Raw genomic sequence first — 25,965 nt, 5'->3', positions numbered from 1 at the left:
CTTTCTCAACCTTGAACTTGATCCCATTTAAAATCTCATATAATGCCCTCGGAGTCATTTTCCTGCTTGGCATGGGGAAGAATGCATCCCCACATCTCTGATCTCAACACCTATCTAGAGTCAACCTTAGGTGAGGGCAGAACTGCCGTAAAGCAAAGTGGGAAGCTAAGAGCGTTCAGTGCAAAAGTCAACAAACTTAATTCATTCAGTTAACATTTACTAAGTTTTTACAATCTACAAGCAAGGTTTTTTTGTTTTTTGTTTTTTGTTTTGGGTCCGGTCGTGGGGCCTGAACTCTGGGCCTGGGCGCTGTCCCTCAGCTCTTCAGCTCAAGGCTAGCGCTCTACCACTTGAGCCACAGCGCCACTTCCAGCTTTTTTTCTTTTTGCTTATGTGGTGCTGAGGAATCGAACCCAGGGCCTCAGGCATGCAAGGCAAGCGCTCTACCACTGAGCCACCTTCCCAGCCCTGTTTTTTGTTTTTTTTACTATCTACAAGCCCTGAGCCAGGTACTAGAGATTAAAAATGGACCATGGCAAATGTCATCCTTGTTCAATTTGGCTCTTGGTTCAATGGAACATATGAACAAAGTAGTTGGCACTTCAGTGCTGTGACGGAACAGCACAGGGGTATCTATCCCTGACAGGGAAGTATCAAGTGTCTAGGCTTCCAAGAGGAAGATCTAAAGGGTGAGTCAAAGTTAGCTCAGAGTTAGCAGACAGGGCAAAGAAGATAAACAATCACATTGAGGAACAGGCAGGCTTGTGGCCAGACTGCTGTGTAAGAGCTGATCATGCAGATCCTATGCAGGCCATGCTGTACAGATTGAATTCAATGCTAGAACTGTCAAAGGACCACTGAAGGAGTTTAGGGTAGAAAGATAGTAGAGTTATGCATGTGTATGAGAGAGATTATCTGGTTTTAATGTGGAGAAAGGATGAAAAGAAGAAATGACCAGTTAGGCCAGTGTAGGGGTTGATAAATCACTAGACAAGATTTTAGCAGTAGAGAAAGAAGGAATGGATATGAGGTGCTCTTTCAGATGTAGCATCAACAAGACTTGATGACAGATGGCATCTGCAGGTGGGTAACCAGGGAGATACTCAGGTTTCTTTAACCTTAGCAAGTAGGTACCTAATAGTAGTAGTTTTAGAAACACAAACGAAAAGTGCCAAGTTTTGCTGTGTTTGGTAATTTTGTTTTATTTTGGCTGGCTTATAATGAATCCCATTTCTTGGAAGTTATGTTTGAGGAAACCCTCAGTGATGTCTAGCAGGTTATCACAATGCCATCAAGGTATGATGTTAAATAGAGACAGGGCTCTGTGAGGTATGTAAATGGAAATCAAACCACAGAAAAAGGTAGAGTTGTCCTGAGGCCTGTGAAATGAGAGGAAAGCTCGGGACAGACCTCAAAACTCTCAGGGATGGACAGAGGAAGAGAAATCCACAAAAGAAATTTAGGAGATGCCTGAGAATTAGGGGTTGGGGACAAGAAGAGAACTCCATCCTAGAAACTAGGGAAGATGCAGGGAATAGCCTATGAATGGGCTGAAGAACTGAAGAACACTCATAGGATGGAGCACCAAAAGCAAATTGAGGCACAGCGTTCTTCTGACAGAAGATAGAGGCAGTGGGTTGAGAAGAGAGTCAAAAGGAGAAAGTGGCTTATTTGGACAATTCTGCCAAGATACTTCTTTGGGAAGAGCAGGAGCTAAAGAAGTCTCTTATAGAGAATTTGGGCCCAGGTTGGGTCTTTGCCTGATGTTTATGAGAATTAGAGAGGTGAGCATATTGAATGCTGATAGGTGTGGTTTAAGGGGGCACAAAGGATGTATGGGAGGCTGCTGGACAAAGCCAGGCCCTGCTTGTAGATGGAGGAGCTCCCCATAGATTGGGGGAAACTCCAGGCTGATCCCTTGTTTAAGGAGAGAAAAAGGCAGACGAGCAGATAAAAGGAGCTGAGGATTGATGGAGTCCTGAGCCAGGATAGCAGGCCCAGGCCCCATGATCAGGACTGCCATGTTTCATTGCAGTGAAGTTGTGCATAGAGATTTATGGTCTGATGGTCTTTTTAAGTTGTCTGACCTCCATCTTTTGCCCATCTTCTGGTCTGAATAATCATTTGTTTGCTATTATTAAGCTTCTTTTGCCATTGTCAGGAGGGGAGGCCTATCATCAGACCACTTTTATACCAAGAATTACAGTTAATTGCCTATTTATATTTTTATCTCTATATCCAAGGTATATACATATCTATACACCTATCTATATTTTATCTATCCATTGTTAGAAAAAATTAACACAAAAGTAGAGAGAAGAGTATAATATACCTATCACTCAGCGTCATTAATGACTAATATTTATCTAGCACTAGATAAATACTATCTAGTGGGGGGTTATTTTTAGGGATTTTTGTCTGGTTTGCTTTTGCTAGTATATTTAAAAAATAACAGATGTCATGAATATTTCAGTATACATCTCTGTGAAATTAGATTTCAGTTGTGAATACAACCACAATGCCATATGTCTCTTAACAAAAATTGAAAATAATTCCTTAATATGATTGGATATCATGGCTAGATTCATGTTCACTTACTGTCTCAAAAACCTTTTGCTTTTAGTTTGCAACAAAAACATTATAAAAAGTTTTAGGGGGGTGGGAAGGTGGCTCAGTGGTAGAGTGCTTGCCTTGCATGCCTGAGGCCCTGGGTTCGATTCCTTAGCACCACATAAGCAAAAAGAAAAAAAGCTGGAAGTGGCGCTGTGGCTCAAGTGGTAGAGCGCTAGCCTTGAGCTGAAGAGCTGAGGGATAGCGCCCAGGCTCAGAGTTCAGGCCCCACGACCGAAACCCCCCAAAAAAGTTTTAGTTTGATTTGAGTGGCTATGAATTCCATCTTGTTACAGCCAGAGCTGTCAGAGATATTAGAGAAGCCACAGGAACAGTCCCTAACCCAAACCTCAACTATTTTGGCAATAGTAGTTTATGCTGAAGTCAAGGGCCCACATCTGTTATGTCTACCTCCAGCTCCCACAATCTGAGCTCAATTGAGCTTTCAAGAACTATATCTGTTATCTACAGAGGAAAGAAATGCTACTCATTATCAGGACTTGTCTACAAATAAAGAATTGTGTGTATGTGTGTATGTAAAAACATGCATATGTATGTATGGATGGATATAATGTATGTATAAAGTAACTTCTATGGATAGAGATCAAAGTATAGACACCTAAGTGGGGGTCTTGGCATGAAAGTGGTCTGTCTGATGATGTCCCCCTGTCCTTGAGTGGGTAACAGAAGCTTATTCAAGCTAACTTAAACTAGGTAACATCATGGTACCAGGGGAAGTCTGGTTACCCAAGGACTCGGCCTAGAAAGCCAGCCTGCCCCTCTTTCTCTGCTTTTGTTGTCTGCTTCTCTGTTTCTTCTTTACCCTTCTTCTTTACCCTCTATTTGTTTCTGCCCTTGCCTAGTCCTCTACACCGAAAATCATTGACTCTACTCCAAGGATCATCCCAAATTCTTCCCTCCCTCCCTTTCTTCCTTCCTTCCTTCCCCTTTTTCTTTCTCCTTCCCTCTCCCTCTTTCTCTCCATCCTTCCTTTCTGTCTCTCCCTCCCTCCTTCTATGCCCTCCCTATCCTCCTCCTCCTCCTCCTCCTCCCTCTTCTTTTTTTTTTTTTTTGGCGGGGGGGGGGGGGGGGTCTGGTTATGGGGCCTGAACTCTGGGCCTGGTCGCTGTCCCTCAGCTCTTCAGCTCAAGGCTAGCGCTTTACCACTTGAGCCACGGCGCCACTTCCGGCTTTTTTCTTTTTGCTTATGTGGTGCTGAGGAATCGAACCCAGGGCCTCATGCATGCAAGGCAAGTGCTCTACCACTGAGCCACCTTCCCAGCCCTCCTCCTCCTCCTCCTCCCTCTTCTTATTCCTCTTCCCTTTCTTCTTTTTCTCGTCCAGGCTGGCCTAGAATTCCTAATCCTCCTGCTTTAGCCATCTGAGTGCTAGGATTACCTCAATACTGGTCTCTCAATTCAAAATCCTTCAGAGAGCCTCTGATCTTCCCAACTTGTCCCATCACTGTGACCCAGATCAAAGTCAGGGAAGGTACAGGGAGGGAAAGCATATCTCCAAGGACAGCAGGAAGAGAGGGCACCTCAAATAGATCTTTAACACGTAGTAGTGGTAGAGACGTGCACTTACTGTAATCAGTCCTTTGGTCTCAGTCATGCCTCTACTACCAGAAAGGACTTTCAGAATGCTCTAAGGTACATATAACAGTATGGGTGGTTGAGCAGTGCCAACTCATCTCTTTTTTTGGAGAAGAGGGCACCTATGGAGCTGATGTCACCATGGAATTCATCAACCCCTAAAGCTATGTCATTTTAAACTTGTAGGTCTAACAGAACTTGGAAAAGGCTGATTTCGTTCAACTTTCTTCTTTCCTTCTAAAAACTTTTGAAGGGCTATTGTAGTAGATCCTGTGTAATACTTAAAATGAATAAGGTCAGATTCCTCTTTGGGGCCCCTCTCCAGTGAAGAGGTTTACTACTTTCTTTCATGGCTTTCCTTTCTCTTTCAAATAAGCTCACCGTTTATATTTTTTAAAGAATGAGGTGTAAATCTGTTCTCAAAATGATCTAACATAGGTTCTGGCAGATTTCTCTGTTAAAGGCCAGAGAGAAAATATTTGAGGCTTTTTACACATGAATTATATCCCCCCCCCCAATCATCTTCTCTCCTTTCCTCTCCTCTTTATTCTTCTTTTTCTTTAAATATGTAATAACTGGGCAAATGGGTTCATGCCAGTAATCCTAGCCCCCCAAGAGGAGGCTGAGATAGGAGAATTGTGAGTTCTATATCAACCTGGGCTATATAGCAAGACCCTGTAAATACAAACATACATACATATATAAATAACCAAAATATTTTTGGCTAGATGGTTATCAAAAATAGACCAGTGGGGCTGGGAATGTAGCTTAGTGGTAGAGTGCTTGCCTAGCATGCATGAAGCCCTGGGTTTGATTCCTCAGTATCACATAAAAAGAAAAATCTGGAAGTGGCACTGTAGCTCAAGTCATAGGGTGCTAGCCTTGAGCAAAAGAAGCTCAGGGACAGTGCCCAGGCCCTGAGTTCAAAAGCCCCAGGACTGGCACAAAAACAAAAAAAATAGACCAGTGATGCTTGTACCTCAGGGGGCATTATTTCTTAACCCTTGATTCAGCGTAAGAGGTAGGGATGTGCTCATATATACAGAAAACTAAACCTAGGGCAAAGTCTGTTTTCAAAGTGTAAGGACACAGGCTCTAGAGCCAAAGGACTTGCTGTCAAGCTCTGTCTCTCATAAATTGCGTGGCCTTAGGCAGGTTACTTGTTATTAAGAATCTCAATCTCTTCATCATTGAAATGGAAATAGTAAAAGACTTTCCTCATGTGATCAATTGGATTATTTGTAAATGCTATGTGATAATGACACAAAGGTAAATGGGAGTGAGAGTGTTCTGTCCAGGCTGGACCCCTGGAGAGGAAGTGTGTTGGAATGTATCCTAAATAGCAAAGATGGGAGAGAGGGCCTGAAGGTGGAAAAGCCAGCCTCTTCTGAAAGAAGTTGCCAGTGGACTCTGAGGAGTCAATCAGTCCTATTAGGATTGACAGTCCTATTGGGTAACTACAAATACCTTTTGGATACACCGAGAAGTGGCTCTCAGAGTAATTTAGTTGCAGAAGTCTTTGCCTGAATGAGAAAGCCCATTCAGAATTTTCCAATAGCTTTGTCTGATGGCATCCACTTAGCCTGGGATATCCTCACTCTCTGAGCAAAGACATGATGTGCAGCATGATGGAACTCCTGCCCCATCCTACATTACTGTAGGATTAAAAGCAATCACTTCTCTGGTGGTTCTCCAGGAATGCCGAAGTAGAGGCCCAGCAGAGGCCCTTAGCCAAGGTTCCTAGGTCAGGGAAAGGAGAGACTTTGATTCATGGGGAGTTATTCAGTCATGGAAGAAAGTGGATTGTTTCTGGAACAGTTATAAGGTAGTGGTCCCATCTCTCTGGTTCCAATCTCAGGCATATTTCATCTTTAGAGATGGGGATTCAAGATCCTTATGGAGAGTTTATTAAGCACTTGAATCAATTATCTAACATGCTGTGTTTCATTCTGATTTTATCCTTGGCAACATCTTTTTTTTTCTTTTTCTTTTTGCCAATGTTGGGGCTTGAACTCAGGGCCTAGGCACTGTCCCTGAGCCTTTCTGTGCTCAAGGCTAGCACTCTATCACTCGAGCCACAGTGCCACTTCCAGCTTTTTCTATTTATGTGGTACTGAGGAATTGAACCCAGGGCTTCATGCATGCGAGGCAGGCATTCTACCACTAAGCCACATTCCCAGCCCCATTCTTCTTTTTAAAAAAAAAAAATTCAGTACTGGTACTAGAACTTGACCTCAGAGCCTTTGCAATCTCATTTAGCTTTTTTGCTCACGACAGACACACTGCCACTTGGACTATACCTCCAGGTATAGTATTTTGCTGGTTAATTCAAGAGAAGAGTCTTCAGATTTGTCTGCCTAGTCTTTGAAATGCAACCCTCAGATCTCAGCCTCCTGAGCAGCTAGGGATTGTAGGCATGAGCCAGTGGCATTCAGCAATATAGTCAGTAATGTTCTGATGATAACTTGACTTTATCTATATATCTGCCTATAAGGAGAGAATGCATGGGCTACAGAATAAAATAATTAGCTCCTATAATTATTATAAATCATTGTAATTAAATTGGCCTTTAGGTTTATATATCAGCCGTTATGAACTGATTGCCATTAGTCATCATCTTTGGGACAATAAAAAGACAAATTTCTGAGTCTTTGCTAGAGCGAATACTCCAATAGTCCTGTGAGGTCTTTTCATTTTTTGTCAGCCCCTTTTGCTACCTCCTAAACTTTTCCATGTGTGTGTTGACACTTAACCTCTTTCAAATTCTCTGCCAGGTTTGGTTTGTGAACACACAGAGCACTTGTAAAAATAGTATTTCATTCTTTCACATATGTATTTTCATGTCTGTGCTTTTATATAGTGGGAATTTTCCACGTAAATTATAAGAATAGGACAGAATTTGCCTAGGTGTCCCATTTTCTTTCATAAATTGTTTCTTGGTGTTCAAAAAAAAAAAAAAAAACCAAAATGCTTAGTGGTTCCTCTGAGATCTCTAAGAAAAACTTCAATTAGCTTTTGAAGAGAATGAACAGTGGTTTTCAGTTTCTGCTGGGAAATTCAGGGTCCTGATATGACTTCTGTATGAAGTTAAATAGTGTTGTTTGTTAATGGAGAAAAATTCACATTCATGTTACTTTTGAGAAATAAACTTCTCAAAGTCTCAAAATTAATAATCAGCAGACCTGAGGCAAAAGCAAAATTATGTCTTTGTAACCATACATGGAAGCTAGGTGTTTTGGTGATGGGAAATGGGATGGAGCAAGAAGATTTCAGAATGAAGTCAGAGGCGCCACTTAGAGTAAGCATAGTTTAACTGTGGACTTGATACATTTTAGATGAGTAAACTTAATTTCATGTAAGAAACAAGTTTACATAAATACAATTCCTAAATATTTGGAGGCAACATAGTCTTTTTTAAGAAATTATAACAACTCAGTTTGACAAAGAAAGTGTCATTGTGACACTTCCACACCTGGACGAATGCATCATAACCAACCTCCCCTCCATCACTCTCATACCTCATCCTCTCTTCAGTTTCAGTAGGTTTCTTTGTTCTATATTTGTACATGAAAACAAACTATTTTGATCATATTCATTCTCATTCACTCCCCTGTTGGCCCAACCCCCCTGGCAGGTACCCACCTCACCTAGCCACAGATGCAGCATAGTATTAATGTTAAAGTTTTCATTCTACAGGAGATGATAGTCTTTTAAAATTGGGAGGATGGGGGTGTGGAAAAGTAAAAACATATCCTAATTACTAAATCATCCTAATATATACTATTAATAAATATATCCTATTAATAAGTATATATTAAGTTATTAATACATCCAAATTAGTAAACTTTATCCTAATCAATAAATTATTAGTAAACAATGACTAATTAATAAATTATCAATACTACATCAATATTATAAACTTATCAATACATTATATTATATATTGTTTAACACATTGGTTTCATTAATAGTTATTAACTAATATATTAATGTAGATGAACTATTATCCTAATTGAGATTAGCATATCAAAAAGTGAGCATTATTTGCAAACAAGCCAGGACACGATTTAATGACAATAATATGCATCTTAAGTACAGAAAGTAAAGGACATCCCCTTCAGCCATACTGTTTACAATTTTCAGGTTTTGCCCTCATCTAATCCCACTTAACAGACAAATCTTCTTTTCTTTCTTCTTAAAGATCTGTGTTTTCCTTTTAAGAAATACTGCTGTCTGCTTCTTAGGCCTCCTGAGGTTCTGATGTAATTAGTGTGGGAATGTGGAATTCCCCAAAGTACTCAGATTTTAATGTAACCATTAAATGAGACTTCTGATATTTAATCTAGCCAGGGGAGAAGCAGGATAAGTTACCATCACCACTCTTCTTTTGAAGAAGTATCTATAATTCAGGTCTTTTGGCTTTTAGCCTTTCCCAAATTCTTCTTGAAGGACATTGTATTCATGTCCCATGGTTTGAATGTTGGAAACCCTGTTCCTTGACTGTATCTTGTAGCAAGCTCTGTGATGTGTTCTCCGATTTTGGTTATTACTGGAACTGCTACAATGTCTAATCTCATTTGTGACCAAGCTACTAGGCACAGAACAGGTCTCAGTTCTAGACTTCCCTCTGCGTGACAGAAAACTGCTTTCTGTGGCATGTGACTTTTCCAGGTTCTGTTCAACAACATTCTAGCCCAGAAAGGGCCACCTAATGCTTGCCTCTGTGTGTGCCAGGGGTGTTACGCCACTGCCAGACCTGGGCCAAATCCCTCAAAAGGCTTTTTCCAGCCCAGGGGTTTTGTTTCCACTTGACCTGCTTCTCCAACTCTAATTCCCCACTTTTTGAAGCCAACTATAGAATAAAGGTCACTTTATAATGTATCCTGTGGTATTACATTAATCATTTTATCAGGCATCCATCAGCTCTTAAAACTAGTTTTGACTAGAAGCTTTTATTTTGGCCAGTCCTGGGGCTTGAACTCAGAGCCTGGGCATTGTCCCTGAGCTTCTTTTGCTCAATGCTAGCACTCTACCACTTGAGCCACAGTGCCACTTCCAGGCTTTTTTGTTTATGTGGTCCTAAGGAATCAAACCCAGGGCTTCATGCATGCTAGGCAAGCACTCTACCACTAAGCCACATTCCCATCCCCTGACCAGAGACTTTTTAACGAACTCAATTCTTTATTGAAGTTAGAACATGTTTAAGTATTTTTTGTTTTGTTTCATGCCAGTCCTAGTGCTTGAACTCAGGGCCTGGGTGTTGTCCCTGAGCTTTTGTGCCCAAAGCTAGCTACAGCTTTAAGCTGTAGCTACAGCTTTAAGCTACAGCTATATTTCCAGCCTTTTGGTGGTTAATTGGAGATAAGAGTCTCATGGATTTTCTTGCCTGGGCTGCCTTTGAACTGCAGTCCTCAGATCTCAGCCTCTTGAGTAGCTAAGATTATAGGCATAAAATCCCAGCTGTTTGTTTTCAAATTCACACAAAAGTAATATTAATAAAATGAACCCCCATAGGTCTATCACCCAGCTTCAATCATTACTAATTCCTAGCCAATTTTGTTCCTCTGCCCCTACTCATTGTTCTGGATATACACCCTAGCTCATGTTGACACAAATCCCAGCTTCTAAATCATTCTATCTGTAAATGTTTCTGTATCTGGTTTTTTTTTTTTTTTTTTGGTCAGTCATGGGGCTTGAACTCTGGGCCTGCGCGCTGTCCCTCAGCTCTTCAGCTCAAGGCTAGTGCTCTACCACTTGAGCCACAGTGCCACTTATGGTTTTCTGAGTGACTTACTGGAGATAAGAGTCTCACTGCCTTTCCTGCCTGAGCTGGCTTTGAACCACAATCCTCAGATCTCAGCCTCCTGAGTAGCTAGGATTACAGGTGTGAGCCACCACGCCCAGCTTTGTATCTCTTTTTAAAAGATAAGGTCTCTTTCTTTTCAATAGAACTAAAAGAACCATAGCAGATCTGAAAAGAAATATCAGAAATTCCTTAATCTCATAAAATTATGCAGGAAGTATTCATTTTCTCTAGATCATCTCATTTATTATTTTAAAAGTACAATTGGTCCACACACTGCATCAGAAAACACGTCTGAAGTCATTTTAAGGTTATAACCTCCCTTCCTTTATTTTCTCCCTTACACTTAATATAGAAGAAAGTGGCATCCTTTGTCCTATCTGTTTTTGACACTGTGAATTTCATTCATTCATTTCATTCGTCCCTGTGGTAGTAGTGTTTGGCATGTTACTCTTCTCTCTATAGTTCCCGTGAACTCATTGTTAGGCCCTGTCTGACTTTCTACAAGACTATTTCATAGCTGGTGGTATACACATCCACCAGAGGGCAGCTCATGCCCCACTGATCTCTGCACCTATGTGGTTGATGATACTGGACTATGAGTGTATCATTGTATAGACCATTCTGAATATTTTGAAGTATACTAAAACACATAGGTTCCAAGCTCTTTTTATCTTAGTCATTTTTTTTCAAAGCCAAACTTCACTCAGAGTGATCAGTAAGTCCTCACTCTCAAACAGGAGATAGCAAGCATGTAATGAGGGCTGATCTGGACAGGGGATGCTAGAGAGTAAACATTAAGGAGTCCAATGTCTGGTATAGTTGTTGTATACTAAAGTAATTAGAAAGTAAATTGACTATAATTAAGTTTTATTTTAGGCTCTAAGCCTAAGTCAGAAACTTTGCCTAGAACAAGTTGTAATACTTCAGAGAAGCCTGGGCCCTATCCTAGATATGCTGGTATATAATTTCATCTAGGATATAACTTGGACATCAGACCCTTGGCCTCAAATTCAGGCTTTATCATCCCAAGTGCAGGGATCATAGGCATGTGCCACCATCCCTAACTGAAATGTTTAAATTTATTCCTGGGGATCAAACTCTTGACAACAAACTCGTGAGAACCCTTCCTCCACCTCAAGACACTAAATCAGAAACTCTGTGCTTTTTGCAAGCTTTATACTTTTGCAAGCTTTCCAGATGATATCATTTGCGAGCCACCATCCTTGGGTGTTTGTTATAGCTGAAATAAGCAGCATACATATAGGCCTTGTGGAAGAGATGACCCACTAGCTGGTCAATGGGAAACAGGAAGTAGTGCCTTCTTCATGAGTGTCATGAGACACTGAAAACAGATACCTGGGAGCTTGTTGGCAATGTAGAATCTTGGACTCTTATCCTAGGCCTGCTGACCAAAATCTCCATTTTGCTGGAATTCATATATATTAAAGTACATGGGAGGTATACAGGTATAAGGACATACAGATATACACTGGTATAGAGTAAGGGTAAACAGACTCTAGTCACACAATTAGGACAACTAAAGCATAAAGAGAAGGCTCTGAAGATCCTACTCTACCTTTAGCTAATGTTGACAGAGCCGGTCCTAAGGAATTCCTGTGATAACCTACTAGAAATGGAACTACTTGGTCAAAAGGCATGCAAACATCAAGAAAGCTTTGCCATTAGATCTGCAGTACATGTGTGGCAATGTGTACAAGTTTACACCTATGTGGAAAGTTGTCTATCTTTTTTGTTGTAAAGGTGATGTAAAAATATGGAACACTTCTTTGTATTGTTCCAATTTTGGTATATGTGCTGCCAAAGCGAGCACTGTCCATCTTCTTTATTATTGCCAATACGAGAAATGAAAAATGATATTTCATTTTTACTAATTAAAAAACCCTTTAATTACTAGTGAAGTTGGCCATTTTCTTTTTTTCTTTTTCTTTTTTCTGTTGGTCATGAAGCTTGAACTCAAGACCTGGGCACTGTCCCTGAGCTCTTTCACTCAAGGCTATTGCTCTACCACTTCAAGCCACAACTCCACTTCTGGTTTTCTGGCAGCTAAATTGGGGATAAGATTCTCATGGACTTTCCTGCTTGGGCTGGCTTTGAATTGCAATCCTCAGATCTCAGCCTCCTGAGTAGCTGTGTTATAGGTGTGAGCCACCAGCACCCATTTTTCATTTTTTGTCATCTTAATTTCTTTTCAGAAATTTTCACTTTTACTGGAAAATGTGAGCGTCTCTTATTAATGTAAGGGAACTATATTACAAATATTCATCTTTTGAGGTTGTGCTAGAAACATTTTTTCCTGGTACATTACCTTTTTTCTGAACTTGGTTAATGTCTTTTTTTTATACAGAACTTTTTGTTTTATTTTTATGTAATCAAATGAATAGTTTTATGCTTTTCTTTATACTTTATGTTTTTATGTCTTATTAAAGATATCTTTCTCCAAGAAATCAATGCTCTTGTACATTTTCTTCTAGTACTCTTACATTTTTATATAGATTCGTTTTTGCTATGGGTGAGAATTTTTTTTTTGGGTGAGAATTTTTTTTTGGGGGGGGTCCAGTTGTGGGGCCTGAATTCTGGGCCTGGGTGCTGTCCCTCAGCTCTTCAGCTCAAGGCTAGCGCTCTACCACTTGAGCTGCGCCACTTCCGGCTTTTTTTCTTTTTGCTTATGTGGTGCTGAGGAATTGAACCCAGGGCCTCAGGCATGCAAGGCAAGTGCTCTACCACTGAGCCACCTTCCCAGCCCCATGGGTGAGAATTTTTAAGGTTAGCAATTAATCAAATCCATGAAGAATTTATTTTGATGTTCAGTTTTTTTTTAAAGTATTTAAAGCTTTATTTTTAGGTTGGTTGCATTTAAAACAATTCCTTCATCAAAACCCAAGTTCTCATGAGTACTCAAGTCTGTTTCCATTAGTCTCCTTGTCTATATCTGACTACATTACTCAAGCTTTTCAAAGCAAGTTTTTATATGTCCTAATTTATGTCTCATCCCCATATCTTTTTTTTTTTTTGGTCTGGTCATGGGGCCCGAACTCTGGGCCTGGATGCTGTCCCTCAGCTCTTCAGCTCAAGGCCAGTGCTCTACCACTTGAACCACAGTGCCACTTCCGGCTTTTTTTCTTTTTGTTTATGTGGTGCTGAGGAATCGAACCCAGGGCCTCATGCATGCAAGGCAAGCGTTCTACCACTGAGCCACCTTCCCAGCCCTCATCCCCCTATCTTAACCTTAAAATTTTTCCTCAACTCTTTGCAATTTGCTTTTTCAGAGAAGTTTGGAATTAGATAGTCATGGTCCAAAACTATTCCCTTGAGCTTTCAATTGGGACAGATGAAAGCTACCCACCAATATGAGGTTGATGTCTTACAAAAGTGAGCTAAGAGTCTACCATGAGGACACCTGGCGCCCTGGCAGCCCTCTGGCTAGAGGCTTGCTGGAGTTGCCTCTGACAGGGAGGCACAGCCCCGTGCTGCCTCTGCCCCACTCATCACCCTCGCAGTCTGTGATTGTTGGACTTCTTGAAAGAACAAATTTCTACACATCCTTCATTTAAATTCTTTCTTTCTGCAAATGATCTTTAGATTTTAACCTGAACTTTCAGAGTCAAATCACAGGGTAAGAAGTATGGAAACCCCATTTATTGTATCAGAACCAGAGGAAATACTTTTGGTCCTCCCAGCAAACCATACTGGTCCCTTACAAGTGATCAACCTAGAATAACCAGGTTCCAATTGAGACTTTATAAAATTGCTCCAGAATTACTAGAACTGCCTTGTCAGTATATTTTTATGTTTAATAAATATGAATTGTTCATCTATCACTGTTTCTCTATTTTTAAAACATGTCTCTTACCCCCAGAAAGATTCCTCATGCTAATTCTTGGCTATTCTTTGAAGTCTACCTTGTATTTAGCATGACAGCATCAAGAAGTGTGGGGACAGACAAGGACATCCCTAAAAGAGATGCCTAGGACTCTGCCTATGAGTCTAGGACCAATGTCCCAACCCCATGGGTCCTTAGGCCTATATCTGCTGGAGAGATCTGGGTAGGGCCTCCTCCTGAAGGCATTGGCCTTGCTAAGCCTCATCCTTACCTCTTCCAGGTGGATAAAATTTGAAGAAAAGGTAGAGGAAGGTGGCGAACGCTGGAGCAAGCCCCACGTGTCCACACTGTCCCTGCACAGCCTCTTCGAGCTCCGTACCTGCCTGCAGACAGGGACAGTACTGCTGGATCTGGACAGTGGTTCCCTACCACAGATCATAGGTGAGGCAAGGGCCACTGCAGGCATCTTTCCTGTGGTCTCCACAAACCAGGGAAACTCCTTCCACCTTGATCCCACCTGCAAGTCCAGGTGACTAGCCTGTGCCAGGTGACTAGCTCTGGTGCCCCTCAGGCACTGTCCCAACAACTCCCAAGTTTTAGTATCACATAGAGTTCTATTATTGAGTAAGAGATCATCCTCTGAAATTCCACCCAGCAAAGTAGCAAAAAGGGAGAAGGGCTCCTCGCATGGTCAAAAACACCTGTTGTCACGATAACCTGTTTCTTTTCAGGGAAAAATGGATAATCATTTCTAGGAAATTGGCTCTCACTTAGTGGAATGTCAGAAGTAGGAGGTGGCTTGCCTTATTGTCCCTAGAAATTTAAATGAGTTTTGTCCTAGCTCATTTGATTTTGCCAGAAGTATTGTGGTCAAAGTGCTTTTCTAAATATAATTCATTTTAGGGCTCAAATCACTTGATAAAGTACTTTTGTGCTTTGTAGAGCACCTTCACATGTACTATCTCACTTGCTTTTCACACCATTTATAGAAAGAGCAGAGACTTCTATACATGCCTGCACAGCCATAAAGACATGCACACACCCTTGTACATGAAGAGGCTGAGGATTTGTGATATATCCAGGTTTTCACAGCTAGCAAGCAGCAAAGCCAGGACTATTTGTGTCCCATGCCGCTTTTAGTTCACTTTCAATCCCACTAATCATAGGCGAAACAGAAAACCTCCACACCTTGGGTCCCTTCTGTCCCACATGGACCAGGTATGCTTGTTTCCCTTTCAGATGATGTCATTGAGAAGCAGATTGAAGACGGGCTTCTGCGGCCAGAGCTCCGGGAACGGGTCAGCTACGTCCTCCTGAGGAAGCATCGTCACCAAACCAAGAAGCCCATCCACCGCTCCTTAGTGGACATTGGAAAGTCAGTCTCTTCTACCACAAGTGAGTTGGGCTATATGCTGGTGGGGATTGAGCAGGTGGCGGGGAGCAATATCAGGCCCCATGTGAGCTCAAGTAAGCCCACTTTGGTGTCTGGGACTGTCTTTACTATCCTGGGGAAACTGAGGTTCTGGGGATCCCTCAGTTTATCTTTAGCTGGCAAACTTCTGGGGACCCCAGCTATACTACAATGCTATCTCCTCATTCAGCACAGAGCAATACCTAGGAAATGTTCCTGGGTGCTCAGCCTGGACTGTACATTGCATTCACTGAGCCCTACTTTGGAATGCTGGCTTCAGTTTGGAGTTTGGCTTGGCAGAGAGAGGTAAATTAGAAAACTCTGTGAGATTATACCCCCAGCGCCATATATGTGCATACTTTTAGATGTGCTCACTTAGGAAAGGTCCTGGTTTTCCCCATGAATGCCCAAGAGATTCAGGGAGTTTCAACAGAAAATGGAGCACATAGAGATGGCAGGAGGGTCTGGATACACCTCCAAGCTGCCAGGGCTGGTATATCTGGCAGCTGGTGGCATTCTTAGCAGAGCTTGGGCCATTAAGGGAGAGTGTATTGTCCCCTTCCAGCTCTCCTCTCTCAATATCTAAGTTGAAATGCTTGGAGACACTGGTTCTGGTAAATCTGTCAGTTAACTACAGGCACCAGAACAAAAATGATAAAATTACTGAATGAAAACCCTTAAGGAAAGCCTTTAAATGAAGTATATAAAAAGCAGGAAAGTGCTTAACATATCTAAATAGCTGCAGGTATATGCACAACACTTCCCATGTTCCAGGCATTGGTGGGAGTGCCCTTCCTGTAGGAACTCACATCACCTTCACTATATCTGTGGTGTAGGTGCTAGTCTCCTTATCCCTAGATGAGGCACTGGAGGCACAGAGAGGCTAAATAACTTGCCTAAGGTTGCACAGACAGTGGTATAATCAGTGAACAATTCAGGCAGTCTACTGTGCTGGGCATCAGTTTAATCCATTGTATAGTTATTTTTTCCTATCTTATTTTTTATTTTTATTTTTAAATTTTACTCAGACTATTAGCTTGCTTTCCCAAAAAATCTCTTCCTCAGAAGGGAAGAGATATCTCTTATAGCCTCACTTTGCTTAGTTGAAGTAACTGTACATGGGTATAGATTTAGCCTGGAAGCTATACTACACCAGCAAGGTTGTGAAACCAAGTCCTTCTGTTCCTGCTCCCAGATCGCAGCCCTGCCCGGAGCCCCACAGCTGGCCCAAGTCTACACCGATCCACTGAGGACCTGAGGATGAGGCAAAGTGCAAATTATGGACATCTGTGTGAGTGTATTCCCTGCTGCTCAGTGATAAGTTTGTGCTGCCTGCCATGGCTGTTTGAAGCCCACATTTTCATAGATGGAGAAGATAGAGCCCATGATCTAAAATTCTCTGGATATCGCCAGGAGAAATCTCACCACACCCTATGCCTGGATTGCCCTCAGGGCCTGATTTACTACCATAATGTTCCAGATGATTCTTCTGGAAAAATGAATTTCTAAATCAGTTCTGGCATAATCAATACCAGTCCTGTGTTCTGAGCATGTTGATATTGGTCTTTAACTTTGCCTTCACTAAGCCAATCATTCCCCCTTATTTTCTGGTACAAAGCCTTATCAGAAGTGGGATTAAAAATGGATGAGGTTCTAGACCCCAGTAGCTCATGCCTATAATCCTAACTACTCATCTTTCTCACCAACAAATTTCAAGTTTAGTGATGCCTATACCTCTGAACATGCATCTCTGTCCCTCCCATCTAGCCTGGCACAGAGATGGCATCTGGTATAGACAAAGAAGGTGTGGCAAAGGGGTAGAGACCAGAGTGCAGTAGAGGGAAAACTCAGAAGAAGTGAAACCTGAAATTTAGTTATTTGTTCAAGAAAGTGCCATCAAGGGGAAAGGCCATGAGTGGATGCCAGCTTAAGTGGGATGCAGGATTGAGTGGGAAGGTGTCTTACTCTGGTTATGTACATGGGAGAGTCAAGAATAGGGACCAAGGGAAAAGGATCTACAAGAGCCTATCTTCCTTTAAACCTTCTTTTCTTCTTTCCTAGGTCATGCCCAGAGCAGGAGCATGAATGACATTTCCCGCACCCCAAACACAGACCAGGTAGGAAAGCCCCTGCACTTGGTTGTAATGGAGGGCTGTAATGGAAGCTTCTTACTAGAAGCCTTTGGGAGCAGAGAGCCCCTGTGGGAAGGCAGGGGTAGCAGTCTCCAGAAAGTTCCCCAGTATTAGGTCCTAGATGCTGGTTCTGTGACAGACCCCAGTCAGTAACAGAGAACGTGATCGGACGAAGTGACAGCTATCTCTGAGTTTGGGACTAGATAGAAAAAATCGACGCACATAGCTTAGTCTCCCCTATGACCCATGAGGACCTTTAGAGACAGGGACTGGAGAAGTCAGAGAGGAGGAAATAGGTCCTCTTCATGGAGAGACAGTGGTGGTTAATTTGTGGAACATCCCTGTAGAGTGTCTTCTTCAGCTAAGGGAGAACATTTACCCTGGTCTCCTACCAGCTTGGCAGAAACACCTTTGGTGAGATTAGAATCCTACAATTGGTTAAGGCCAGTTCCTAAGTCCCATAGCCAGGAACTCTGTGACCATGACACCCCAGGAAGCTCAAGGGAGGGCTCCACAATTCTAACTCTGCACTGCTCAGGGCAGGAGGCTCACTTGTGCCCCTTCCCCAGGAGTAGGAAGAAAGATGACAAAGGTCACCTGAAACTTGGTGAGGAGTGATCAAGACCTTGGGTGGCCTCAAGTACTTTCAAAGTACACCCAAATTTGCTGGAAAGTAAAATCAGGCCCTCAAATCAGTGTCCTGAAATAAAAACAATGACATGAACCAGCACTTAAAGGCCACATCCTGAGTATACAACACTGTGGCAAGCACTGTCTGGATCGTGAAGGTTCTGATGTGATTCCCACTTTGCTGATGAGATAATATTGAAGCTAAAAACAGGTAAATGACATACCCAAGTCCATACTACTGAATGATGACAGAACCATGATTGGATCAAGGCAGTCAGATTCCAGAGCACTCATTTTGGAGTAATTTATGAACCAGTCAGTGTTCTGACATATTTAGAAACAAATGATCATTGTTATAGTTATGCACATGGACAGTGGAGCAAAGGCATGAAAGGTTTACCTAGTAAAAGACTTTCACAACCCATTTAAATATGTGTATGAGTTGCCATAATCATACAGGCTATCACTTTCATCAGGCAGTGTGGCCTTGATTTGGGGCCAAGAACGCAATACCTGGTAACCAGTGTGTTTTTCCTCATATGCAGTGCTGCTTCTCTGTATTTGTGATTTGTGGCAACAGTGGTTTAAATGTGAGTGGGTACTCTTTAGGTGTAAGCTCAGAGGGACCTTTCTGAAGATTGTACATTGTTGGCTTTTGCAAAGCAAAATTCCATGCCTCCTCTAGCCTGTGGGTTCCTGGTGAACAGAGAGTGGGCTCATATAGCATGGCTGTGCTGCAGTGACGTTGTGCTGCAGAGACTCTGTGTGCAAAGCTGGGCCAGAGTATCTGGGGGGAGAGGGGTTAGGTTGAACAAGCCCATGTTCAGCTAAGCCAGGGCGGCCATTTTACCAATATGCACCATTCCTGGGATATCACTACTAAGCCCTCTTGAACAAAATATGTCCCAACCTGTAAGGAAGGACCAAGGCCTCTTCTTTCTTAGATTACAAGTGAATTGGTTGGGCCTCTATGCAGTATTATTACTTTAAAATCCTTATTTTCCAGAGCGCTCATGCCCATTTTACCTTCTCCTCCTTTCCACTGGACCTCCAAATCCAACCTGATGTTTGGCAGCATGGAGCTAGTATAGATGGTGGCTGCCTTCACACGCCTAGCAATTCATTCTGAAGAACATGCTTATTAGTTAGTTAGGTTTGACTAATCAGCTACATCTGATTAATAAAGGGACTTTTTGAACCTAAAACCTCTGGCCTTCCTGTCAACTCCTGCTTTCTACTATTAGGATCCTTGAGGGTATTATTGGTTGCCTGGGGAGTTGTGGAATTTAATTTATATTTAAAATGTTATGAGGATACAACCCTAGCTCACGTGCTTTTCTTCATGCCATTTAACCAAGTGTTCATCATCCCCATCCCCAAGAGATATATCAGGAAACAGTTGTGGGAACAAAGGAAAAGGACCTGTTGGCCATTCCTTTATCTACCTTTCCAACAACTGACCCCTCAATGGGGATAGGAAGAAGCTCAGGAGAAGTGGTCATAAACATCAGTAGGAATAAGCTTGGGCCAAGGGCTTTTCTAATACCTGACTGTTATAACAGATCTTGTCAATCTGTCTATTTAACCTTCCTTCTCTGGACAGACAGTATTCAGAGGGACTAGAGGGATACTCAGTTGGAAAGCCTCAGAAGTTAACCTGAAGAGTAACCTGAAGGAATGGAAGTCTTGTGAAAACTTGGAGACTAGTCGAAAAGTTCGCTGGTAGAAAATGAAAAACAAGGCCTCCCCTGTGACCATCAGAACAAGCCTCATTGTTCACTCTGCCACCAGAGAATGGTCTAGGCATATGGCCTTGTAAGTGCTAAGATTCCAGTTAGCTGCAGTGAAGGAAGCTATAGTCCAGGCCTAGATCCAGAAAGACCCAGGACTCTTCTGCACCCCCTCAGACCAGTTAAGTGTTTAGGGTCATATCCTTCCTAGCTAGAAAGGCTTGATTAGTCCTGGGGTTACCCAACATTAAAATCCTAATCTGTAGAACTGGAGAGAGAATTTGATTATTTCTCAGTTTCTTAAGAATTGCTGGGAGAATTTTCTTTTGTTTCTATGTGATAATAAGACAATGAAACGTGTCGAAACTATTTTACACCATGATGAAGAGAGGGTGACACAGGGGTGATACTGAATAGAATACAGTATAAACATGTATGAAAATTTCACAATGAAAGCCTAAGTATATATCTAATTTATACATTTGCTTTTGTTCCTGTCTTGGCACTGTCCTTGAACTTTGTTTTTTTTTTTTCCCCCTCAAAGATTGCTCTCTACCACTTGAACCACATCTCTATTTGGGGCATTTTGATTAGTTTATTCGAGATTAGGATGTCATGGATTTTCCTGTCCAAGTTGGCTTTAATCCCTGATCCTCACATCCCAGCCTCCTGAGGAGCCTGAATTATAGGCATGAGAATTTTTCTTAAAGTTAGACTTTCAGTGCAGTCTGAAGTGGGATGAGGAAGTAAGAACATGTGGAATATTCTTGGGTATCTCATTTCTCTCTCTGAGCAGCGGAAAAACAAATTCATGAAGAAGATCCCTAAAGACTCAGAAGCTTCCAATGTGCTTGTGGGTGAGGTGGACTTCCTGGACCAACCATTCATTGCATTTGTGCGTCTCATCCATTCTGCTATGCTGGGGGGAGTGACTGAGGTACCTGTTCCTACCAGGTGAGTCACCCAATCCTGCCACCATGCCCGTCTTCAGGGAGCCAGCTGTCCATGCAGTCAGCCAACAGTGCTGCCCGGGAGAATTTAAGAGTATTTAAAGTAGTCATTAAAGAGAAAGGCAGTGGCAGTGAGAGAAGCTGTTAGGCTCAGGCAGCAAGACAAAAGCGAGGAAGGTCTTGGGAGAGTTTGGCTGGCAGAAACAGAAAAGGAACTTTTTCATCTACAAATGTAAGCCTCAAAGGAGGGATGTGGAAGAGTTAACAGCTGAGGGTCCAAGAGTCTTCCTTTCAGTGCTTCTATTTTTTTCTTCTTACTTTCTTTCCTCCCTCTTCCTTCTTTTCTTTGCAGATTTCTGTTCATACTGCTGGGACCTTCTGGGAGAGCAAAGTCCTACAATGAAATTGGCCGTGCTATTGCAACCCTCATGGTGGATGATGTGAGTGGTAACAGGCAGTCCATGTTCCTTAGTGCTAATGGCTCCTGCACACCACTGAGTTATCTAACATGCACATTTGAACACATACTAAAGACTGTGAGATTCAGGGACTAGCCATTGTCCTTTAGGAGCAACAATCCAGTGGGAAAGACAGATTCATAATAAAATTAACTATGTGCTGACTTTCCAGGGAGTCGACATGAGCATAACAGATAAAAAGCTAAGGAGGAAGGGACCTCCCTGAGCTCATGAGGCAAGCATTCCAGACAAAGGAACAGGGAGTAAGGCTCAGAGAAGCTAGATGGAAGTAGTTCAATACAGGCTCAGTGTGAGAGTTTCTAGGACAGGGGGGTGCCACTAGAGAGCTGAGACTATACAGAGCCTGTGAGCAGAGCCAAGCTCATATTCTGTCCCAGAGTGATGGGGAGCCTAAAGTAGTTTAAACCCAAATAGATATAACCTGATTATATTTGTAAGCCAGAAAGCATACTCTGAATACAGTATGAAACCTGACTCTCCAAGGGTAAAGGACTAATAAGTAATAAATGGGCCAAGAACTGGTGGCTCATTCCTATAATTCTAGCTACTCTAGCTACTCAGGAGGCTAAGATCTAAGGATCACAGTTCAAAGCCAGCCCAGGCAGGACAGTCTATGAGACTTTTTTTGTAGACACAACATCTAGCCTTTTTACTAAGGTTTAAAAAATTATTAGGAATGGTGGATTATGCTTGTAATCCCAACAGTCAACACTTGAAAAGCAGAGGAAGAAAGATCTTGAGTTTTGAGACCACTTAGGATTCTTGAAACAAGTTCCAGGACATGATGGATTACCTGGAGAGAACTGGCCCCCGGATCACTCATGTTCATACTGCCTGCCCTCCTTAAAGCCTGCATCCCAATCCATGAGAATTAGCCAGTCGCCCAGACGAGTTGCATTTATGTAGCATATAGCATGTTCTGCAGCTGCTCTTGAATAATATTCTACAAAACAAAATCCACATGCTGTTTTTTTCACTTTATCCAGACCCATAATGGTCTTCTTTATGTCACCACTTTTGCTGAAGAGCTCATAAATTTGCTCAGTGTGTAAAAGGAAAGATGTCCAATATATAATGTACAGCTTTTCTTCAGTAGTTTTTCTCATTCTTCATCGTCCCCCTTCTATGCTCACTCCCTTTCCAAGTCACAAGGGGATTCTCCCTATTCTGAATCCTCACAAGTTGCCTGACATTCCATTGATCCTTTCTGCTGTGTATTTTGATCGTTTCTGTTTACATGCCATTAATCATAATTGAGTTCTTTTTAGAATACAGAATTTTCCCAGTGAGTCCTATGAGCCTCTTACCTGCAATTAACCACCAGAAAACTGGAAGTGGTGCGGTGGCTCACAGTAGTAGAGTACCAGCCTTGAGTGAAAAAGCTTAGGGACAACACTCAGGCCCTGAGTTCAAGCCCCATCACGGACTTGAAATCTATGATCTTGGATTGGGCTCTTACAGAAGTCTTCTAATGTGCTTGTTATGTGGCAGCCTACAATCAAAAAGATTCAGTAACTCAATCAAAGTTCTACAGAAAGAATATGGGGACCTGGTCTTCAGTCTTGGGTGTTAGCTATTTTCCAGTGAGCCCTGTTTTCCCTGCAGTGCTAAGTTCTCATGACCCAAACTGAGAGTGAGTGGGCATCAGAACCAGTAGCTACAAGTGACTCCTTTGAAACTGCTGTTGTGAGTCTGGGAGGTGGATAAGAAGGGGATGTCAGGAAAAAAGCAGACCCTCCCCTCCCCCTCTTTGTTTCTCTTCAGCTATTCAGCGGTGTGGCCTATAAAGCCCGCAATCGGGAAGACCTGATCGCAGGAATCGATGAGTTTCTGGATGAAGTCATTGTCCTTCCCCCTGGAGAATGGGACCCAAATATCAGAATTGAGCCACCCAAGAAAGTGCCCTCTGCCGACAAGAGGTGTGTATAAGGGTGGAGAGGTAGGGATGAGCAGAAGGGGAGATAAAGGGAACCTCCTTGGTATCATTTCATTTCTCTGTAAAATATCAGAAGCAAATATGGCTAAATGTAAACAAATTTAAAATCTGGGTAGCCCGTGTGTGGTGGGGGGGGGAGGGGTTGCTGGATCGTCTTTTACATGTCTCTCTGTGTATTTCATAATTTTTGTTGGAGAGGTAAGGAGTGTTCCCGCGACAGTCCTGGAGGAGCTGGACCTTTCCTAGCTTTGGGGGTCCCTCTCCCCCATTCTTCTTGTCTTCCAGGAAGTCGGTGTTCTCTCTGGCTGAGCTAGGCCAGATGAATGGCTCTGTGGGCGGAGGCGCTGGGGCTGGAGGTGGAGGCGGCAGCGGTGCAGCTGGCGGCAGCGGCGCAGGCGGAGCAGGCAGCGGGGATGAGTCAGAGATGCCGTCTATGCACGAAATCGGGGAGGAGCTCATCTGGACAGGAAGGTGCCCACCCTGTGCTTGACAGAGACCCCGCTCTCCTTCAGACTTCTCTCCTTCCCATCACCCTGGGTAGTACCCTCTCTGGCCTTAGGTCCACACAATGCAGTCTTTCCCTCTCAATGCGCTCAAAACCCCTCTTGGATCCTGCGAAGGGTTGACTCAGGAAAGGGGAACTGGAGGCTCCACAGAGGAGTGAAAGAACACAGACTTTTCTCTAAACATCCTTTAATACCTGTGTTAGTTTCATAGGGCTGTGGAAATAAAGTATACGACCTAGGTGGAACAAAATAGCAGAAAGTTATTCTCACAGTCCTGATGTTGGAGGCTCCAAAAGAAGATGTCCCCATGTGAGACTAGATAGAATCCTCCCTTGCCTCCTCCAACTTCCTAGTGTATGTAGAGACAGCCCCAGCTTGCAGCTGTTTCCAGCTGTGACATCACACAGCCCACTAGCACTCTTCCCTTTTTGTAAAGACACCAGCAGAACTGGATTGCAGTCTACCATAATAACTTCATTGTCATTTGATCACATCTGCAAAAACTCTTTCCAGGTAAAGTCACGTTCACAGGTACTGGAGGTTTGGGCTTTTGTGAATATCTTTGTGAGACACAAAATTAAGTTCATAACACTGCCTTTTAAAATTTAAATATGGGGGTAACAATATTTGACAAGAAATGTACTCACTACCTTACGTATGTAACTGTAACCCCTCTGTACATCACCTTGACAATAAAATTAAATTTTAAAAATAAGTAAAAAATAAAGTAAAATTTAAACATCACCTATTCAATTTTTTTTTAAAGAACAGGGAAAAGTCTTCTTGCCTAGCTTCTTTGTTAGCTCTTAGAACCACTCAGATCAATCTAGATATGAAAAACAATATAGCTGTTAACATCTATTAACAGCTAGGTGCCAAATTATGATTTTGAGTTTGAAGTCAAAATTTATATGTCCTTGACTCTATACCAATAGTTCTCCATTGAAAACATTTTTGCTTCTCTTTCATTCCCCTGCCCCTTACTCTCTATTTCCTGACTCTCAATTTGCAGTGGCCAAAGATTTTCATTTGCCACAACTGCTGCTGCCATCTAGTGGGCACTGCAAAGCATGGACAATGCGCAAGATGCAGGATTAGCCACTCCAAATACCAGTAGTACTGAGGTGCAGAACTCCTGCTACACTAAGTATCAGGTTAGGGGCTATAAGGAGTAGAATCTCTAGTAAGCATTGACCCTCCCAAACTGAAAACTCCAAAGACAATTGGGAAAGCAAGGAAATCAGTTGTGAGGTTTAGCATCTGTCCTCCCCACCTTAATAAATGTGTGTTGTAATCTGGAATGTCTCTATGTCCTATAGTTGGACACACCTGTATTTATTAAACACAGGAGCCCTGTAGATGGCCAGGGACATTAAGAGGTCCACCATCTGTGGACCCTGTGATGTTATACTCTAAAACTTCCCTCTCCCAAACTGGCTATGTCCATCATCCCCAGGGTAGATGGCTCTGACTATAAACTTTTAGTCTAACAAGGTTTATTTCTGGTCCTAAGTGTTCTGGTTGAAAGAGCTTTATCTCCATCCCTCCCTAATGAAGTTCCCTTCCTTATGCCAGAATCCAAAGGCTCTCATATACTCCTGTCCCTGCTAGTGTTTATGGGAAGAAAGCAGCTCTTGGGCCTGTCTCAGCAGGTTCTTTGGCGGACTGTGTCTGGATGTCAAGAGGAAGCTTCCCTGGTTCCCAAGTGACTTCTATGATGGTTTCCACCTCCAGTCCATCTCTGCCATCCTATTCATCTACCTCGGCTGTATCACCAATGCGATCACCTTTGGTGGGCTTCTTGGGGATGCCACCGACAATTATCAGGTATGCGTGAGCTGGGGATGTGAGTGCAAGCATCAAGAAAACCATCTGCCATCTTGTGGCAATAGGGAGCTTTAACTCATAATCCTAATACCAACTGTATCCAGGTTCAACTCATCATTTTATCTAATCCTTCCCCAAAAGGAGGGAGGGTGACATTTAAGAATTATATAAATGATCAGACTTTTAAAGGGAATGCTGATCGTGACCCTAGGAATTTGGAGGACTGCAAGTTTGAGATAGTCTTGCTAGTATAGGGTATACCAGCCCAGTCTGGGATAATGAGACCCTGTCTCAAATGAACAAATAACAAGATGTGCTATGTTCATGAAAATTAAATCCCATTCTAAATCATGTATCATTTTCAAAAAAGAACTTAACATCTAGACATCTCAAGAGGTTGGGGGTTGTAGCATTAAGGGATCTGAATTGGTTTCAATGTTAATGGAAACCATAGGGAGATTGTGACTCAGAAAAATTAAAGTACTCCATTGTACAATTAGAAAATGTTTCTC

At 42.4% G+C, this 25,965-nt stretch overlaps 1 protein-coding gene across 2 annotated transcripts in view; it reads left to right on the top strand.

Annotated features, from left to right (window-relative positions):
• Slc4a5 (solute carrier family 4 member 5) overlaps positions 1–25,965 on the top strand; it is a 75,116-nt gene that overhangs the window by 22,051 nt on the left and 27,100 nt on the right. For both annotated transcript variants that reach the window (XM_042699713.1, XM_042699712.1), the window contains exons 4-12: positions 14,133–14,293; positions 15,092–15,247; positions 16,459–16,554; positions 17,325–17,380; positions 20,552–20,709; positions 21,058–21,145; positions 22,949–23,103; positions 23,406–23,591; positions 25,279–25,453. In XM_042699713.1, coding sequence (XP_042555647.1) covers positions 14,133–14,293; positions 15,092–15,247; positions 16,459–16,554; positions 17,325–17,380; positions 20,552–20,709; positions 21,058–21,145; positions 22,949–23,103; positions 23,406–23,591; positions 25,279–25,453 — 1,231 coding nt within the window. The remainder of the gene's footprint in view (positions 1–14,132; positions 14,294–15,091; positions 15,248–16,458; positions 16,555–17,324; positions 17,381–20,551; positions 20,710–21,057; positions 21,146–22,948; positions 23,104–23,405; positions 23,592–25,278; positions 25,454–25,965) is intronic.

The sequence above is a fragment of the Dipodomys spectabilis genome, unplaced genomic scaffold (assembly GCF_019054845.1).
Source record: "Dipodomys spectabilis isolate Male_0828 unplaced genomic scaffold, ASM1905484v1 ptg000262l, whole genome shotgun sequence".
In the NCBI taxonomy this organism is placed as follows: Eukaryota; Metazoa; Chordata; class Mammalia; order Rodentia; family Heteromyidae; genus Dipodomys; species Dipodomys spectabilis.
The sequence above is the reverse complement of the archived record's forward strand: the minus strand, read 5'-3'. Positions and strand labels throughout refer to the sequence as shown.